Source organism: Palaemon carinicauda, chromosome 3 (genome assembly GCF_036898095.1).
Source record: "Palaemon carinicauda isolate YSFRI2023 chromosome 3, ASM3689809v2, whole genome shotgun sequence".
NCBI classification, from domain to species: Eukaryota; Metazoa; Arthropoda; class Malacostraca; order Decapoda; family Palaemonidae; genus Palaemon; species Palaemon carinicauda.
Genome location: NC_090727.1, coordinates 153,620,883 through 153,642,928, shown reverse-complemented (window position 1 = coordinate 153,642,928; position 22,046 = coordinate 153,620,883). Strand labels below are relative to the sequence as shown.

The 22,046-nt window shown below is 34.9% G+C and overlaps 1 protein-coding gene across 17 annotated transcripts in view; it reads right to left on the bottom strand.

The window, feature by feature from the left end:
- pHCl-1 (pH-sensitive chloride channel 1) overlaps window positions 1-22,046 on the bottom strand; it is a 149,619-nt gene that overhangs the window by 64,351 nt on the left and 63,222 nt on the right. For 8 of the 17 annotated variants that reach the window (XM_068370981.1, XM_068370984.1, XM_068370988.1 and 5 more), the window contains exons 9-10: window positions 14,192-14,580; window positions 3,872-3,922 (exon numbers count right to left, since the gene is read on the bottom strand). In XM_068370981.1, the coding sequence (XP_068227082.1) occupies window positions 3,872-3,922; window positions 14,192-14,580 (440 nt within the window). The remainder of the gene's footprint in view (window positions 1-3,871; window positions 3,923-14,191; window positions 14,581-22,046) is intronic. The other 9 variants (XM_068370982.1, XM_068370990.1, XM_068370993.1 and 6 more) reach the window with 3 other exon arrangements.

Genomic DNA, 22,046 nt, shown 5'->3' with positions numbered 1-22,046 from the left:
ACTTGAATTAAGGCATTCACAATTTTAATGGTCTCCAGAGCTCAAAATGCCATTTCTTATCGCTTCAATATCTTCTAAAAACATTCTTCTCATTTTAAAAAGGGTACTTGCATATACAAATGACTCTAAAACTTGAAATTCCTTCACAAATCCCCAAGATAAGAGTGTTTGAAAACGTACTCAATTGCCAGCTACTAAGATTTGAGATCACTTATCACAACAGAGCATCTAGATCCTGGGTGATTTCTGAAGAATTCTGGGAACTCGTCTTAGTGAAGAAGAGAATACCTGAAGGCGATTGCCAAGACTAAAGTGCTTGGTGGAATACCTCAGCTAGCTACTTTGTCCAAATTACTCGTGTGATTATTTGCTTGTAGGAATGGGTGTGTATGCTATAGGTGGATTTGTGTGGAAGGTATGCATAGAATATATTGGTCTCCATTAGTGCTTGAAAAAAAAATTAAATCTTTTTTTAAAATTAAACTACTGATGGATTTATCATATCAAATAAATGTATGGATAAATACTTCTATGCAAGGAGTAACTACTGCTGAATATATTCAATTAAAGAAATGTATGAATAAAAATTTCTATGTAAGGAGTAAGGTCTGCATTTATTTCTTGGATATTGGCAAAAGTGTGATGGGATTTTTTTCCCATGATATAAAGCTATGATCATACTTCCCTTAGTAAGCTTTCATCTGTTTGTTCTTTCTATCCTGTGATTGTTCATACACATTCTATCTTGTGTAATTAATATATACTGTATATATATATATATATATATATATATATATATATATATATATATAAATAAATATATATATATATATATATATATATATATATATATATATATATATATATATATATATATATATATATATATACTGTATATATACATATATATATACAGTATATATATATATATATATATATATATATATATATATATATATATGTATATATATATATATATATATATATATATATATATATATATATATATATACATATATATATATATATATATATATATATATAGACATATATATATGTATATATATATATATATATATATATATACTCTAAGATATCAAGAATTGACATGAGATAGCCACATCACTGTCCAGCTAAGGGGTTGTTCAGCAAACACTATAGTCACAAATAGAAGAAACATGTTACTATAATGGAGAAGTTTGTTAAACCTAAGTCGTAAAGATATCAGCTCGGACATTATCTAGACAAGAAGAGCTATACAAATCATATTTATCAAATTTTAACAGGCAGCGGGTCTACCCGTTAGATCTTACAGAGGTTTGTTATTGCCGTGTGAAAATATGGGAGATTGGCCCAAGTCTTTATCTCGTCGTCATCTCTCCTTACGCATATTGACGCAAAGGGTCTCGGTTAGATTTCGTCAACTGTCTCTATCTTGAGCTTTTAATTCGATACTAAATCTCACAACATGATGATTTTTTGCTGTGAAAGCGGATTATTATAAGATAAGCATAGAGTATCTAAGTAAAGTTGTGCTTGCTCATTCCAAAAAGGGATTTTTTTTTTCATATAATTTACTGAAAATTACCTAAGTACATTTCAACATGTGACTGATTACTTATAGCAATTATTTTCTTGAACCACGTCCAGTTGTACACAGGAATTCACGGTACACCTCTCTCGGAAGAAGCGCACCAAAGCAACAGCCTTACTTCTTCGCGGCAAGGCGTGCCGAGGACTCCTGCGTCTAACTGCATCTCAGTAAAGAAATCGAAGCAATCCATAGACATTGTTCAGCTTATCATGTAAGAATGCACACTATCATAAACATCTACGGAATACCAAACCAAATCAAGTCTGTAACTACGGTTAATTTCAAACTGGCATGATCCCCATTACTATTAATATAAAGAAACAGCTATTGCAGAGCAGACAGCAAAACTATTCATTCCTCCCCTGTCCAAGATGCATCTAAATGTTACATGCAAGCTATAGTCTTGTGATCTATTAAACAAATGACTGTTTTGTTAATCTACAACACTTACTAAACCACCAGTGAAAATCAATGCGGTTAATCTCTTTGTCAATAAACACTATGAGACCCATGCCAGGTATCAAGTCTATATTATTGGCCTGGCATGGGTGTACACTGAACCTAGCAATGCTGTGTGAGAGTTTGGATCAGTATACAGAACTCTTTTTAAGATGTTTGTGAAACAGATTAAACCCTGTTAGGCGGAAGTACTCTTTAAGGCGTCCGATAGGCGTGCCTTCACTCTGGCGCTTCTTAGCATCTGAGCAAGATATTTACACAAAGTAACTGGCTTTTTAGAGGCAAAATTGATGTCGTGAGGGCTTGCACTTGTGATACTGAGTTGTACTTGACTTAAATTTTGCCTCAACACTGGTTACTTAGGGGAAATTTTATTGTTAGATGCTATCAGTGTCAGAGAGACTGCAAACATGAAACTACCTTTTGATAATTATAGGTTACTCTGAGTTACTCTGTGAGGAGGACTGGTTGAATCATATGGAATGAAGATTTGGATACACATTAATATTATTGTGATTGAGAGATGTTATATAATGTTGAAAAGTGGATGAAAGACTAAAAAAAATAGGACAGATTTTCACGTGAGACATCACCGTGGTCAGTTGGAGGTAGAGTGGAGAAGATCTGGAAACAGGAAGACTCTGGTGACGAGGAAATTAGAGGAGAGGAGACGAGGATAATATGACTAAAAGGACCTTATAGACTAAATACTTCTAATAAGATTTTCTTACTTCGAGTAATAAAAAGATATAAAGGAAGAACCCTACTGAAAAGGGCTTAAAAATTACTACGGAAAAAATCCTTCGGGCAGGAATGGTTAATCATGAGGTTATGCTGGCGGAAATGTCTTGTGGCCTTAAAGCATTTTTTGGGGGGAGGCTATTTGAAAAGGTTAACTGCCTGGATGAAATAGGAATAAAAAATAAGCCTATCTGAAAATTCTGAAGATTCAAAGGCTGGGGTGAGTTTGAATCACGAGGAGAAAATGTGAAAGGAGGAGTGATGTGTGAGAATGAGTTAATTGGGGGCCTGTTAATCATGTATTGGATGGAGATTAAAAGACGAGTGGCTGCATCCCACGAGCGCGCTTTCTTGCGCCTTTTGGCATCTTCCTGTCAAGCTATGCACCACGTAACCAGTTTAATTCTTATTACCTATTTGTGTACAGGAAAGGCACACATTCGTTAAAATGACATCGCATGAGCTTCAACGTACCCAGGACTTTTGTTTATAAGGTTCGGCGCTTTTGCAACGTCGATTTATGGAAATAAACATAACTCACTATTGGCTACCTGGTCCAAAGCTTAGCAGAGTTAAGATGTCAAAAGGCAACGTCGGCAAGCGTGCCCGTGTAACGTGACCTTTAGGAGGCGAGTGATGGTAGATCATCATTGATATCATTGCCTCTTCATGAAACACTATCAACAGCAGCATCCGGAACCAGCAACAGCCATGGTTATCAAACAGAGAGTCACAGGAAGTTAATATCTATCTAGATACAGATGCATTACACAAGGGTCCAGGAGGATAAAGGAATTGAAGGGGAGTAGTTAGAGGTTACAGTACAGAGTTACAGGAAGTCGAATCTTCACTAGATACAGATGCAATACATGGAGGAGGGGGCAGGAGGATGAGGAGGAGGATAATGAAGTGGGTCTCAGGATGGAAAGTAGGTACGGAACAGCTCGAAGGTCAAGGTTTTCGCAAAGGACGAAGGGTCGTGTTAGGGTTAAGGAAGGGTGCCGCTTACAACACATCACAAGGCCACAACAGGTCCACATTAGGCCACCAGCAGGCCACACAATAACCTCAACCTACCCAGCCGCTTACCAAACTCAGGCCAATCCGGTGTATAGCCTGCGGGATCCGCTGAAAATAGACAGACAAAGTGGAACAGTCGTTAGACACATGATTGAATCCTCTCGGACTTGGACGACACGGTTTAACTTGGTCGCGAAGGGTCCAATATTGACATTTTTATTAATGTACTTCATGACGTAAAGATAAAAATATTCATGGATCAGATTTATGGATCAGTATCAGTAAGAGATTTTTTTAAAATGAAATGAGAATTACACTTGAAATATTCTGTGCAATATTAATGGGCAATTGACTGTAATTATACTATATCATACATACATACATACATTATATGTATATATATATATATATATATATATATATATATATATATATATATATATATATATATATATATATATATATATATATATATATACATATATATGTTTGTATATATATATATATATATATATATATATATATATATATATATACGTACATATATATATATATATATATATATATATATATATATATATATATATATATATATATATATATATATATATATATATATGTATGATTAATGCATCTTAAATTGTAAACAACAAAAGCCATTCTGCTTTTGAAATTCTTAAAATATAAATATCAACAGGAGTAAAAAAAAAGACATAACAATAAAATATGGAATCAAAAGCTAAGATATCTTTTCGAGGGTCACTCTGATCATTTCGTTAAAGCTTACGTGAACTGGACTTCTCCGCTCTCCTTCCTCTTGGAAACAGAGAGGTTTATAGAGAGTTCTGCACTCTGGTGAGCAACGGGGATCTTATCGAGTACTGTACGTGAATTTGACGCGGCACGCTATTAGCGCGTGCTTTACGTACACCATCGATAAAATGTCTTATCATGGATATATGCTTCGTTGACTTGTAAGTTATCTTAATTTTGATGAGGGATTATAAATTCAAATTTGAAAACCAATGGCATAGTGTTACAAATTATTATATCTGTTAATTATCAAAATATCAATTGAAATGAACTATTCATACCTCAAAACTAATGAGTAATACTGAATTTAGCATTTTGACATTGAGATAGATAAGTTAGTTCTAATTTGAATAGAGAGAAGACAGTCCATCACATATCAATGCAGCCAATGACGACTGGAAAGGCAAGTAGTTCATTGAGCCAGATTTTGAGAAAAATTTGATTTCAAATGAATAAATTGACCAGAGTGACCTCTTTTTATGTGAAAGTATCTCATGCATGCATGCAAATCTCCTTATTATAGATTCGTGGGACAAAATGCCTCCATACAGTGGTACAAAAACAGACTCTCTCTGTCACAGTACTAAGAGTTAAAAACCTAACCTAGAATGGTACAATATTCAATGTATTCTAATTTGTCTCAAATGAACAATTTGATCTGATAAAAATTGGTAAGATTAAAGCACATTAGTAAATTTCAATGCCCTATAATGAAACAGAGCATTTGCCAATTGGCACGCAAATCATGCACCGCACAATTTGCATTTCAATTTATGTGATAAAAGGTATATTATCCCAAGTAAAAAAGCTCCAAATAGATTCCTTTGGAAGGCAACTTCCAAGGGCTGGGATCATGTAATAAGAGAAACATTAATATTCTATCCAAGATTCAATTCTAAATAAACAAAAGAAACACAACAAATTGCACAGTATAGCCCTCAAGTCTCTTCAAAGGCGATGTTAGAGAGCGAGACTACAGCTAGTACTAGATTTACCTGCACAGACAGTTTAAAACAAAACAGGTATTGCTGTCTAATCCTCCACTTACACTCCACTTTGCAAACTGGAAGGTTAAGATTAATTTCCACATGAAAATAGAAATATGGATGACGTGTGTGTACGCGATAAATTCTGGGGCGGTTGCGATAATCAACGCCAACTTGAATGACTCTTTTGACGTTTTGGTAGAGAAATAATAGTGTATCCACATAATTTCCATCATTCGGAAGAGGGAAAGTTATTCTAATAATGATGTGAAGTTAGCCTAACTACTATATGAGGTTAAGCCTAACTACTTTATGAAGTTAGCCTGAGAATGATTTGATGTTAGACTAAGAAATCTCTATAGCTGGCCTAGGAATTCCCTAGAGTTAGGTTGTGAATTCTTAGAAGCTCGCTTAAGAATCTCCCTAAGTTAGCTTTTATTTCAAGCAAATACAGCCGGATATTTCTCTAGAATTGCTCTAGCTCAAGATGGCGTCTTCAGGCGGGAGTCTCTAGTTTCAATTTTGACGGCTAAAAATCTACCGTTACAATCTGATGCATATTCAGTTGTACTCAAACTGCAGATGAAACAAAACCTTAATAATGAGTCCATATCTATATGGGTTTCATATAATTCAACAAGGAAAAACATTTTCTTTTTCTTTAGAAGCATGAAAATACATTATTCTCTAATCCATGTTAAAAAAAACTATTCTCTAAACACAAACAAAATCTGGTAATCTCTCTATTTTTAATGTTTTATACTAACATAAAGTAAAAAAAAATAAGAAAACATATATATAAATTTGACAACAAACTTAACAAACTAAAGGTTTTGGAAAACTAGTAGTTTTTCGTTAACCGAATCGTAATACTAGTTCCAATAATTTTAAATCTCTGCCCCTCTATTCAATCCATGAATTAGACGGAACATGAAATTTAATAGTTAATATCAAGAGCTTTAAAATAATGGTGTAGAATGCAGATATTAAATGTAAATGTTTGTAAAGAATGAGGCTACAAATATGCATTTAGGATTTTGGATCTACTACGTCTAGGCCTCAGCCGCAGTAACTTTGAAATTCTTTCATCAAAAGGAAGTAGGCCTACATCATTACAGTGGGGCGTCATATATTTAAAAGAAATATAAATATAGTATATATAATGAAACTTTACATGTTACACCCAATTATAGACATAAGATTAAGACGGCTTAAGAAGTTAGAAAATCTAGACCAACTAATCAGGGTTAGAGGTCTTGAGCAAATCCTATTCAGATAAGCAACAGTGAATTAAAAAACTTTGTAAAAAGTTGTAGAATTAGATAAAGGCAGATTATGGTATTAGATTATGGAAATTTTAATCATAACGGAGTAAACGCGTGATCAGGGCCATTCGACTTAACACGCAATCTTTCTCGACAAAATTCACGTACAACGTACTTAATATTATGTAGTTACACCATCTTAAATAAAAAAAACTCATACTACACCTAAAAGGAAAATAATCTTCACTAGATTGATCTCTTCAGAGACTATATATAGGCTCCAATTCTCAGTTTAAAATGAATTTTCGTATTACTTAGGCCTAACTCACATATAAGAGGTTCACACCCTTATCTTTAGATAACGTTTCATACTAAGATGATTGATCCACTAAATAAAAGCTTTTTATAAAGCACTATTATAGTCCTCATTAAAGTCGCAAGGATAGTAAAAGGAAGACCGGAAAGCTCCTTCACAAAATCCTGTACGCATTAGTGCCATCTATTGACAACATGTCCAACTAAAATTCACTGAAAACTCCTATGGACGTATTACAATTATTAATGAAATTTAAGATCTTGGCGGTAGTATACAACTGTAGGTATTGTTTTCATATAAAATATACATTTTTAAAATCATATATGTATTCAGCATTATTCGGCATTAGCGGCAAACGTTATTCAGATCAATCACCAATTTTCTTTCTGATCCTGATATAAAAGAAAGACCAAACTGATCAGCGCCATCTGTTGCCAACGCGCCCTACTAACGAGGATATTCCACCGACTTTCCGGTCTTCCATTTACTGTCTTACTGCCGCGGCGTCACTAAACACAATCTTTAGCAGATGAAAATAACTGATACATACCAAGAACTCCATCCAGTTAGCTGAACAGGGCTAGCAAAGAAATGTCTACGTTTTAATGTTTATATAGATTATTCATCAGCAACATATCTGGCGAATAACATTAAACATTAGAGTCTCACTTTTGTTCTAAAGTAATCTATATATTGTGAAGCGATTTGATAGGTTAATGACCACCCAACAACAAGCAAGTAGCCTACATCCCACGTCAGCTGGTGGGAATTCGTTATACCAAAATCTGTTAGACATTTGAAAACTCAAGTCTGAAATAGATTAGTCGAGCGACAAACCAACACTTAAGACATATATCCGACCATCGCAATAGAGTTGGGGATAATATTCTACTAACAAAAACCTAAATTACCATTTTCATTTCATATTATGATGAAAAGTTGGTTAATATTTCTCACTTCATGCAGATCTGGTCTGTACAGATCTTCCCTTTGGCCGGCGTGTTTCTGAAGAACCTCGGGGTGACGGTTTTTCGTTAGTCATTCTAACCTGCCGAACCGACCAGGTCGCTCGCACACCATGAACAGTGATGCACTTTTGGGGTCATTCATTACTACTACTTCTACTACTACTATTACAACTATAGCTTCAGCTCCATCGATCATCGCTGCTCGTAGTTCGCGCGTAACGTCAACCGCTTCAACATCCCTGACGAGATAACTGAACCCATTCCTTTCGGAGCAATGTTCGATGGAGCCATATTTGTAGTAGTGGTAGTTGTACTACATGCTGACCATTTAGTCCACTAGGGGGGCATTTCAGGAGCAAAAGGGGCGGAGGGGGGAGGGACAGACCTATGTATCTATCTCAACACAAAAGCAGTTGCTATGATGCTGTCTAAAGTTTCTAATATAAACAGCACTAACAGATTGATTTTTTATGAATCTCTACTTGGCCATTACTGGTTCACATAAATCTACAGGTTTATAAATGATTAAAATAATTTATTCTATCCAATTACCAAACATGAAACTAATTGTGGCTTTAGACTCAAATAACACCAGTAAAGCCCAATGCAAAATGAGGTATCTATAAATAGATGATTATTAGAGCAGACTTGTCATTCACAAACATAATCCAGCTAACACAACATTTGAAGGGTCTAGGGCTTAAGCAGCCTCTAATAAAAGGGTCTGGCCAGACCTCACTTAAAAGGACTAGCCAGACCCTACTTAAAGGGCCTAGCCAGCTCCTAGTTAAAGGGTCTAGCCAGCTCCAAGTTAAAGGGTCTAGCCAGTCACTACTTAAAGGATCTAGCCAGCTCCCAGTTAAAGGGTCTAGTCAGCTCCCAGTTAAAGGTCTAGCCAACCCCCAATTCAAGGTTCTAGCCAGCTCCTACTTAAAGGGCCTAGCCAGCTCCTAGTTAATAGGTCTAGCCAGTCTTAGTTAAAGGACCTAGCCAGCCCCTTGTTAAAGGACCTAGCCAGCTTCTAGTTAAAGGGTACAGCTAGCATATCCCTAAGAGTTTATCCAGCCTCTGGAGTCTAGACGCTAACACAGGGAATATCCAGCGCAAGATACCACTCACACGTAAGAAGCTAACATACGGACTCACAATCAAACCTAAAGGTTTATTTATATGTCTTGCACTAAGGGGGGAGAGCTAAGAATCTCAAAGGAGTCAAGAAGGAAGATAGTCTTTTTCTTACTGAAAATTTAAAATGTTAAGGATCGTTTAAACATGTACAGCTTATCATTAACAATCTTCTTTTAAAGAGACGCGCCATCTTGGAATTATTACGTACAATCCTTGAAGTAGTCAGGTACAGAATTGGTAGCGTTCGGTGTGAAGTAGTCAAGTAATTTCAACTTCTGAATTAAACTGAATTCCCCTCGAACGGTTCGTTTCTTACATAGCATAGTACGTACTTTATTATCATTATCGTTATTACTTGCTAAGCTGCAACCCTAGTTGGAAAAGAAAGATGCTATAAGCCCAAGGGCTCCGACAGGGATAAATAGCCCAGTGAGGATTGGAAATAAGGAAAAAAATACATAAGAAATAATGAATAATTAAACCCAAATATTTTAAAAATAGTAACAACACTAAAATAGATTTTTAAAGCGATATTTATATAGCTATTCATTAGTTATCGATTATAAGACATAATAAAAAACAGTATAGAATTCTTATTGATAATTATACGTCGCTTAAAATATCATCAATTTTCTATTGATTATCATATGTTAAAGAATAATTGAGTTTTTATTTATCAGTAAATATCAGTATTGGAAAATAAATTTCCTTAATCAATCAAAGAGGTAAAAACTTATATTCTAAGTATAAGTAAATTAATGAAACGAAGGTTTATTCATTTAAATATCCACTCTTAAAGTTACACCAAAATTAGGAAATTGACTTGAGACATACTATCATTAAAACTAAAGTGACTCACAGAGTATTGACATTGTCAGCATTCAATTGCTTGTCTGTTCGTCTCTTGCTTGAGGGTACACTCAAGCACACTATTCCATCTTATTTCTCATCTTGCATTATCAAAGTTTTCATAGTTCATATAGGAAATATTTATTTTAATGTTACTGTTCTTAAAATATTCTATTTTTTATTGTTTCCTTTCCTCACTGGGCTGTTTTTCCTGTTGGAGCCCCTGTGCTTTAGGAAATATTTATTTTAATGTTGTTACTGTTCTTAAAATATTCTACTTTTCCTTATCTCCTTTCCTCACTAGGCTATTTTCCCTGTTGGAGCCCCTGCGCTTATAGCATCCTGCTTTTCCAATTAGAGTTGTAGCATAGCAAGTAATAATAATAATACTATACAAAAAGACTGGCAAGAAATAAACACACATTGTTTCTTTGATTTTTTTTTTTTTTTACAGAATATGTATATAGTAATACTGTATTCCCTCAGTTGAATTATTTCCCCATAATCAAACCGTTTGAAATGTATATGCATACAGGCATTCCATCATCTTCCGAGAAAATATTATTCGCTATTTCTATCGGATGGTTAGAGATAGAGAGTTCCTTGCCTTTGAATAAATGGTTAAAAAAAGATATTTTTATCTCAGTTATTATACACTAACTGAAAGATGCTTTCCGGTTAGTATCTACGTGAAAATATTAATGGCAAACATACTCCGGATAGCTAGGTTGGTAGCGTCGCGGGCTTCTGTTTCAGAGGTCCCGAGTTCGCGTCCCCGCTAGGACGTGAATAGTGTGAGACCTTCTACGGGGGGGTGGGGGGGGGGTGTTACTACTCCCCAGGGTGGCACCTTGGGGGGGAGGTTAGAGGGGGCTAATGATAGTCCCTACTGGCTTATGGTCACCCAAGGAAAATTATGTAGATCGTCTCAGGGGAGACCTAATACCCGCAACTTTTTAATTTTTAACTAATTTCACTGTTGTTTTAGGGAAGATATTGACATTTCTTTCTAATAAATGCCTATAAAATCTACCGCCTAATATTCTAAAACATTCTAAATTAGATTTGAAGTTTGCAAGAGTTTTCAATGCTATTCTTCATCTAAAAAGATATATTTAAAAAAAATCTCTAAGGATATTAAATATTTGTTTTAGCAAAAGGAAAACCATTTTAACGCTTGATATCTAGATAAAACTATGGCGTTTTAGATAAAAAAAACAAAAAATTGGAACCTAATATATTTTGAACATCAGTCATATGCCTACTGAAAAACTATAGCCTTACTAGAAAATCTATGTTCTGCGACATGATGCTTTGAACTAAAGGAAAAAACCTTACTCTATTGAAAAACTTTTACTCCACTAGAAGGCATTTACAATGCTAAAAACATCTGCCCTTCTGAAAATGTTATCTCCACTGCAAAATGCTTGCCTTTATGAAAAATTTATGCCCTGCAAAAGAATTAGCCCTTCAGAAAAAAAGCTTACTCTATAAAATATGTTTGCCCTAATGAAAAACATTCGGCCCATATAGAAACCTTTACCTTACTGATAAATATTCTATGTTTACCCTACGCTAAACGTAGCTCTTCAAAAACGTCGGTCCTCTGAAAAAGGGTTTACCCTACAGAAAAATGTTTTCCTATACGCTAAACGTTGCTCTTAAAAAACATCGGTCCTCTGGAAAAAAAAGGTTTACCCTACAGGAAAATGTTTTCCTATATGCTAAACGTAGCTCTTCAAAAACCTCGGTCCTCTGAAAAAATGTTTAACCTACAGAAAAGTTTTCCTATACGCTAAACATAGCTATTCAAAAACATCGGTCCTCTGAAAAAAGGTTTACCCTACGGAAAAGACCTTTGCATAACTGAAAAATATGTTTGCTCGAAAGAAAAAATAATGTGTCCTGAATATCCAACTGTCCAGTCTACCTTGCCGTCATTCAGGCGGTAACTTATTGCAATTTCAGTCTTCAACGTTTCGAAGACTCGATTCAGAATTCCTTTGAATGCAATGATGGAGACAATGACATGCAATGCATGCAGGATTGATACTGCAATTTTCTCGACACGTTTTGCATTTGATTAAGGGTTTTTGATCGTCGTATGGTCGCAAACTTTAAAACTATCGATGAAGAGGTGATATAAGATATTGAACCTTTCTTTGAAGACTTTGTGTTTCAAATAGTAAGATACTAGGTTGAGGTAAGTTCTGATAATCAGATATTAAGGTGAGTTATGATAGTTGGATATTAGGTTGAGGCGAGTTCTGGTAGTCGGATATTAGGTTAAGGCTAGTTTTGGTAGTCGGATATTAGGTTGAAGCGAGTTCTGGTAGTCGGAGATTAGGTTAAGGCTAGTTTTGGTAGTCGGATATTAGGTTGAGGCGAGTTATAGTAGTCGAATATTAGGTTGAGTTGAGTTATGATTGTCGGATATTAGGTTGCGGCGAGTTATGGTAGTTGGATATTAGGTTGAGGCGAGCTCTGATAGTTGCATAATAGGTTGAGTCGAGTTATGATTGTTGGATATTAGGTTGCGGCGAGTTCTGGTAGTCGGATAATAGGTTGAGTCGAGTTATTATAGTCAGATATTAGGTTGAGGCGAGTTCTGATAGTCGGATAATAGGTTGAGTCGAGTTATTATAGTCGGATATTAGGTTGAGGCAAGTTCTGGTAGTCGGATATTAGGTTGGGGCGAGTTCTGATAGTCGGATATTAGGTTGAGGCGAGTTCTGGTAGTCGGATATTAGGTTGAGACGAGTTCTGGTAGTTGGATAATAGGTTGAGGCGAGTTCTGATAGTTGGATAATAGGTTGAGGCGAGTTTTGGTAGTTGGATATTATATTGAGGTGAGTTCTGATAGCCGGATATTAGGTTGAAGCGAGTTATGTTAATCAGATGTTAGGTTGAGGCGAGTTTTGGGAGTCGGATATCAGGTTGGGGCAAGTTCTGATAGTCGGATATTAGGTTGAGGCGAGTTCTGAAAGATTAACAAATAATCTCAGTTGTCCATGTCTGGGTGAGTGACTGGGCATGGAGCATATAACCTCAAGATATGATTTAAATGGTAAATAACTCGGAACAATTCTTAGGACGGCGATGTGAAGGAAGAGAACCTTCAGGTTAGCGCGAGAAGTTATCAGTTTAATTGATTGTTGTAATTCAAAGCAAAATGTGTCGTGAGAAATCACAGTTGCATAGAACTTCAGGGTTATTCAACACAGGGGAAATCCACTAAGGAGTTCTACGGTGGTTCTTGTTAATTACGGTAAGTAAGGAATTCAAACTGTACACACGACAACTCTAAACATTTCTTGACATGCATGTCAGTTATAAGGTCCTTTCTCAATTCAGAATATGTGCATTATCATCTCTGATGCTGTATCAATAGGTAATGTATATGCTGTATATTCATATACACCCATAGACTTTAATTAAAAAAAAATCTATAAAAAAAACAATTGAATCAGAATTCAATTGAAAGAGAAAATGAGAAACAACACTAGTATGTCTCTCTCCTTGAGAAAGGAGTGCTAGACCCAATCGCATGCTGATCTGCCAAGGCATCAAAAACATCAAGAATTTATCTCGGATCATCTTAGGGAGTCACATCAAACCCAGAGGACATCTGCGGTTCAAAGTTCAAAAACCATTCAGCAACATAAAGAAATAAAATGAAGACTTTGGCTTAAAACAGCGACATGTTTTTCTATTCAATGTACGGGTCTGAAAAAAATAACGTGGATACTATTAAGTGCATGGTCGAATGTAATCATATCATTACGTATAATCTACACTGATAGATAGTCAAAATGGAGGTGATGTATATAAGTATCAGAACTACTAGATGGAATAGTACTGGTCATGTCAGCTTGCAAAAAACAACAGTGCACTCCCGGGGGCCATCTGGGTGCTTCATATCCAAATTCTGCTACAAAAATAAAAATAAAAAGCCCAAAAAAGAAGCGTCTTTGGGGGCTGACACATAATCTCTAAGGACCTAAAGAAAGAAAAGCTGAAAAAGAAATGAATAACATTAGGAATGTGCTTACGTGTCTGTTCTCTGATAATACCTGGATGACCGCGTTTTCTCCAGGCATGTACGCCATGTTGTGTTTGGGTCTCTTCCGGCCCACGTAGTTCACGACGACGAACTCCAGCAGGGACACGTAGATGAAGAACATGCAAACGCTGTCCCAGAGGTTCATCGCACTCAGGTTGGACACGACGGGCAGCGTCGACCTGAAGCTGTTGGAAGTCGTGAAGAAGTTGAGCATGGTGGTGACACCGATCATGACTCGCGCGGGCACGGCGTTCCACTCCAGCCAGAAGGTGATGAAGGAGCTCGTCACCAGGACCATGCCTGGGAAGAACACCGTGCTCAGGTAGAAGGCATCGTCCCGCGTGAACTCCAGTTCCACTTTCAGGCAGCTGTAGTCCCCTGCGGATGGACAGAGAGCAAAGACGTCTGTGGTTAGCTGCTACAGGGACCAGAGGGGGTTATTGAGATAGGGTGGAAGAGCATATTGGAAAAAGGGGAATGATGTAAATTACTGTGAGGTAATATCAGGTAGTGAGAACATAAACTAATTTAGAATAGAAAAAGAACATGGGTGAGTCAGATGACAACAGGTACAAAAATATATAGAAGTAAATGTGAAATAATGAGAGAAGTAAAAATGATTAGTATACGAGAAAAAGAAGAAAATAATTATCATTACAGTGTCACAAATCAATCAGTGAGTAAAAAAGAAATAAAATTAAAAAAGTACAAATCTAAAAATCACTTATCAAAAGGGGTTAAAACTATATATAAATAATCCATATATGTAAATTATACACTAGAAATCTCTTCATCCTAATATTCCTCTCACTCAAATTGCTCTAATGCAGAACAACTTGGATTATCCTGAAAGATGAAGTGAGAATAAAATGTCCTTTGGACATTTGAGATATATTCTAAATATGGAACATGTATTTTTCTTAGAAACACATACTCGTTTAAATATAAAGAAGCAATTTCATTGAGAGTGATTTGGTTAACAATCATATACTCATTCAAAAGAAATTTTACTGCACAGGACTTAATAGAAAATAATACTATACAAGGTAATTTTATACCATGCCAGGTTGGGCTAGATGGCGTATAAGATACCACAGATTCTGGAAAATGAGCAAATCTCCTAAACTGTGGGATAAAGTCATCATAATCTAAAGGAAGATTCCAGACAAATCCTTCTCTGCAAATTGGTTCCCACTCCAAAACATTCAAGCGACATTGGTAAGTCATTCTCAGATGGCTCCACTAGGATTCCGGAATTAGATCTCGAGTATTTTCAGGGGTCTATGCTAAAGATTTTCCCCCGTAGGAGGATGACGCCATTAGGATACCTCCAGCGGTACACTTTAGGCTTCACTGAATCAACTATGCAGGCTCCCTTTAGCCACAAACTGCACTGACATTTTAGCCTTGGCCTTTATCTCTTATCAGCAGCACTGGATGACCTCTCCTGGTTCTAGCTTGATGGAGACAGGGCTTGGGTGCCGATCATTTGTTTATATCAGTGGTTCCCAACCTGGGGGAAATTTCCCCCTGGGGGGAAATTTGAAGCTTCCAGGGGGGAAATAATTACACTACCTACTAACTAAAACAAGCGGAAAATGTCCTCATAGTACGTGCGGTAATTTGTTGTTAGCCATTCAATTGTGATATGATCATATCAGTTCTCAAAGACATGATATTCAAGGGGAGAATTGGGGTGTCACGCCCATTTCTGAGGCAGGTGAGTGGGCATGAGGGCTGGGCAGGGCATGAAGGGGGAAATCTGGATGGTTGAACTGGGTGCCCGGGGGAAATGACAGAAAAAAGGTTGGGAACCACTGGTTTATATGGTCAGTCTTCAAGGCATTGTAACTGTCCCTTGGATCTGCCATTCATTATTGATCTTTACCAGTTACACCTTAGCACTGAATGACGACCCCAGCCTTGGTGCTGGACCATAGGACCCAAATTCGGAAATCCGATCAAATTACAAAGGTCGGGCGATCATCAGGCAGAGACGTTACCAATAGGCCACATCAATACTAAAATCTTGGATTAATGGTAACCTCACTCATTTCACTGTGTTGGGTTCGAATCCATCTTGGGGAGGGAAAGTTTCTTCACTCACTTTCCATTTGGATCGACTAGAAGATGCGTCTGAATAGTTACCAATAGGCAATAACAACCCTAAAATCTTGTTTTAATGGTAACCTCACTCATTTTCCTGTACCTGGGTTCGAATCCATCTTGGGGAGAGAAAGTTTCTTCACTTACTTTCCATTTGGATCGACTAGAAGATGCGTCTGAATAGTTTGCGGTCGTTACGACTATTCTAAAATAGTTATTAACCAATTATTCTATCTGGTGGACTGGATCTCAAAGTTTTTTTGAGATTGCATACTAACTAATAACAGGAAAGAATTAATAAGTCTATTATCATCATGAAATAAAGATAGAGGGTTTGATAAGCGAAATATCTTTCTCAAAATTGTAGCAGCTGAACTTATAGCTTCTATTATTATCATTATTATTAATAATAGCTAAGCTATGACCCTAGTTGGAAAAAGGAGGATGCTATAAGCCCAAGGGCTCCAACAGGGAAAATAACCCAATGATGAAAGGAAATAAAGAAAAAGATAGAAAAGTGTGGCTGAGTGTACCCTCAAGCAAGAGAACTCTATCCCAGGATGGTGGGAGACCATGGTACAGAGACTATGGTACTACCCAAGACTAGAGAACAATGGTTTGATTTAGGAGTGTCCTTCTCCCATAAGAGCTGCTTACCATAGCTAAAGAATCTCTTCTACCCTTACAAAGAGGAAAGTGGCCACTGAACAATGACAGTGCAGTAGTTAACCCCTTGAGAGCAGAAGAAAATGGAAGACCATGTAACAGAGACTATGGCACTACCCAAGGCTAGAGAACAATGGTTTGATTTTGGAGTGTCCTTCTAGAAGAGTAGTTTACAATAGCTAAAGAGTCTTTTCTATCCTTACCAAGAGGAAAGTAGCCAGTACTTAACCCTTTGAGTGCAGAAGAATATATATATATATATATATATATATATATATATATATATATATATATATATATATATATATATGAAAAAGAGATCCTACAGAAAGAACAAAACCATTAATAAATTAACAGGTTATATAATATACCACTTAGACACCAATCAGTGATCCAAACTAATAATATTTTCAGTAAATAATTAAAAGATTTGAGTTCTTAATTGATCTGGGAAATTCATTTATCTTTGTCTTCAAGATTTTCATATTGAATCTTCCTTTACTTTTCACATAGAATATCGAGAAAGTTTCTGTTGTTATTCACATGAATAAAATAACCATAATGTTTTATTCACATGAATAAAATAACCACAATTCTTCTGCTGTTATTCAATGAATAATGTACCTAATTCATGAATAACATTTGCTTTGAAATTAGTCTTAAACTGACATACTTTCAAGAGATTTCAGGGGAAAATGGGACTCAGGAATAAGGACTTTTTTTATAGTTAAACTTTAGAGTAATTTAACATTCACTTATCTACCAATGAGCCTGCTTTACCATCAAATTCTGAAACAAAGACAATACCATTTAGTTAAAAGACAAAGCAACCAAGAGAAACAAAAAAAAAAAAAAAACTGACAAGACACTAAAGACAAGACAAAAGACAAGAGGGCATTTCAATGGAATTAAAAGACAACACGACACCAAATGATAATTCTATAAATATGAGAGAAGAAACTTTGAAAAGCATAGCGCGTAAAGACAAAAGTTTTTAAAGAAATTTGAAAATACTGATAAAGATGATTTTTGAATAGTTGAAATATTTCAAATATTCGTGCTTAAAATATGTCCCTTGGACCACTTGCTGTAATCAAATTAAGTACTTTATATATAAAAAACACTAAAGGACGAACAAACAGGTACATACGAACATACGAGACATACATAATATATATATATATATATATATATATATATATATATATATATATATATATATATATATATATATATATATACATAAATATATATACACATACATACATATGGATACACATGTATATAATACATACATATATATATATATATATATATATATATATATATATATATATATATATATATATATATACATAAATATATATACACATACATACATATGGATACACATGTATATAATACATACATATATATATATATATATATATATATATATATATATATATATATATATATATATATGTATGTATGTATTATATACATGTGTATCCATATGTATGTATGTGTATATATATTTATGTATATATATATATATATATATATATATATATATATATATATATATATATATACATACATACATATGTATACACATGTACATAATACATACATGTATTAATACATACATACATACATATATATATATATATATATATATATATATATATATATATATATATATATATATATATATATATATATATATATATATATATCTTCACACATAAATGATTAAGACAAACAGTAAGGTTAGGTAAGGCCAGAGCCCCTAAGTAATTTTTGGGACAATTTGACATCATATACAAGAACAATATTTTATATAAAATATCACCTCACCTTACGAAACCTTTAATACATATATATATATATATATATATATATATATATATATATATATATATATATATATATATATATATAATGTACCTTTTTCATTTGATTGCTACGCATGCCTTTTAATGATACAAGGTGGATGGCAGCCTTAATATATATATATATATATATATATATATATATATATATATATATATATATATATATATATATATATATATATATATATATAGCCTATATATATATATATATATATATATATATATATATATATATATATATATATATATATATATATATATAAAATTAGTTATTACTATTAATAAGCAGTAACATTAGATGCAACTCTCAAAAGACTCTCTATCTATAGTGTTAAAGTGAAAATATAAAATAAAGCCAGGAACTACTCTGCAAGGGCCAACCATAATGAACAAATTCTACAGGTAAAAATAAAATAAAAATAATAACTTATCTACAATTTCACCAAAGATGGATTTCACGGATCACAATCGAAAATGGCAATTCGGATTACTTTTTTTAAATGTTTAAATCCTTCTTTTATAGGGATTTAATCTTCCAAAATCAGTTAGTTCAGTGGCAAACTGAAGCTTTTGGGGTGTATGCAAAGAGTGGCCAGTTGTGATGGGGAGAAGATTGTGAGATGTTTAATATATAGTGTTTTGGGGTTATGGAGGGGGTTGGGCGGGGGGGGGGGGGGGCTGGGTAGGTGGAATGGGCAAGGGGGCAGTTGGGGGGGGTTTCCAAATATATGTTTACTCTCATAGGTGTATACGTACAGTTAGTAGTTTAAGGTGTTTGATCGTGGATTCATTTTTGTCTCGTATACAAGTTTTGCACATTTATACGCAAGGATAATTACACACACACAAATATATATATATATATATATATATATATATATATATATATATATATATATATATATATATATAAATCATCATCATCATCTCATACGCCTATTGACGCAAAGGGCCTCGGTTAGATTTCGCCAGTCGTCTCTATATCTTGAGCTTTTAAATCAGTACTTCGCCATTCATCATCATCTATTTCAAGATTCAGAGTCCTCAGCCATATATATATATATATATATATATATATATATATATATAGATATATATATATATATATATATATATATATATATATATATATATATATATTTATATATATATATATATATATATATATAGATATATATATATATATATATATATATATATATATATATATATATATATATATATATATATATATATATATATATATATATATATATATATATATATATATACCCAGACACACCCTTGATAATGTGCCAGTATACATAACGTATACATTCCTATATAAGTCCTTAAATCATTCATGTGTATACATACATCATATTCATACAATATGAAACTACATGTGAATTTATTCTGCATTGATATTCACAGAATAAATACACATAGGCAACTTTGTATCAGCGTGTGGTAATGACTGGACAGGACTGTGAAAAAATTCAAGTATTGTAGGCCTACGAATTTCAGCCGGTATAGGATAAATACAACGTAGTTTTAAAATATCGTTTGATAAATTAAAGTTGATCTATCTTTAGAAATGTTCATAGTTTAGGCTTATAAGTTTTAGATATTTTATTTCTGCCTTTGGAAATTACTTTTGAGGTTTAATAGCTATTTTCTGCTATTGAAATAAAGTTAGGGATTTGTATCTTCATCGTGAAGCTGTTGGATACATGACTTTACTAAGAGACTGACATAAGACGAGGCTAAGTCAGGTCAAGGCGAGGTCATATGAGTTCCGTTCTCCGCGGGATCTCTCTATAACGGCTTGAAACCGAAGGACCGCTGGTGGGTTGATGCGTCATTCAGCGTGAGCGGATATGAGTGTGGGAGTGGGGTGGATTGTGGGTGTGGGAGGAGGGAAGGGTTGGGGACGGGTGGGATTGGGTGGGATTGGGATAGTGTGTGTCATCAGGTTCATTAAGAAGTGACAATGAACACTAGCTTAGACTACCATGCTACCTCCACAAATTCTGCCTCACCATCAAAACTACTACTACAAAAAGAAAGAACACTCTCGTTACAGCGGTTACAGTGATGTAAAGCGTTTGAACGGTGTTAGTTCATCATATTAGACCAATCTAGTATATACTTGAGAAAGCAGTTATTTCAAAAAACTCAAGTTTGATTAAGAAAACGGAAAGAGATACAAGATGATTTCAATCGTTGTGGGATTTGTAGAGGTATTACGGTAGACTGTGGAACATGGCTCCTGACATTTCTAGGACTCGTGACAACTCCAGCGCAGCAGTAACAGCAGTAACAGCAGCAGCCACAGCAGTAGCAGCAGCAGCAGCCACAGCAGAGCCGGTACCACAGCCAGGAGAGCAATAGGAATGGGGAGAGGGAACCAGGATTGTAAGGTTAAACAAGGGAAAAGAAGAAGAAGAAGAAGAAGAAGAAGAAGAAGAAGAAAAGTAGGAGAAGGAGCAAGACACATAGAAAGTATCAAGATTGAGAGAAAGATAAAGAGAAAAACAATTTACTTAATAAATGTTCACTTCAAATCATTGATGAATCAAACAGTTGTGAGGCGATGAAAATCGGGAGCTCTGACTGAAGTGAAAAAGTTACATATCTAAAAATGCCTTCAACATGAAGATAAAACCCTTTTTCAGACTTCACATGGTACCTTTATGTAGGCTCTCCTACAGAGGGGAAAAATGCAGAGAGTTTAGTCTGACGTAAAGGCCTGCGAAATGAACTGTCAGGAATGGGGGGATGGTATCACACTACTGAATGTATCTTCTAGAATTGATAGTCATTTGTTATAACAACTTCTGTGATTGGGATTGATTATTCTAGAGCAGTCTTAACCTCTGGACTTCAGAGCGAATGATCTATCGCAGTCGCTACCTCTTGGAGTGAATAGTCTACAGAAGTCGCTACCTTTTGGAGTGAATAGTCTACAGAAGTGGCTATCTCTGGGAGTGAATAGTCAACCGAAGTCGCTAGCTATTGGAGTGAATAGTCTACAGAAGTCGCTACCTTTTGGTGTGAATAGTCTACAGAAGTGGCTATCTCTGGGAGTGAATAGTCAGCCGAAGTCGCTAGCTATTGGAGTGAATAGTCTACAGACGTCGCTACCTTTTGGTGTGAATAGTTTACAGAAGTCGCTACCTTTTGGTGTGAATAGTCTACAGAAGTGGCTATCTC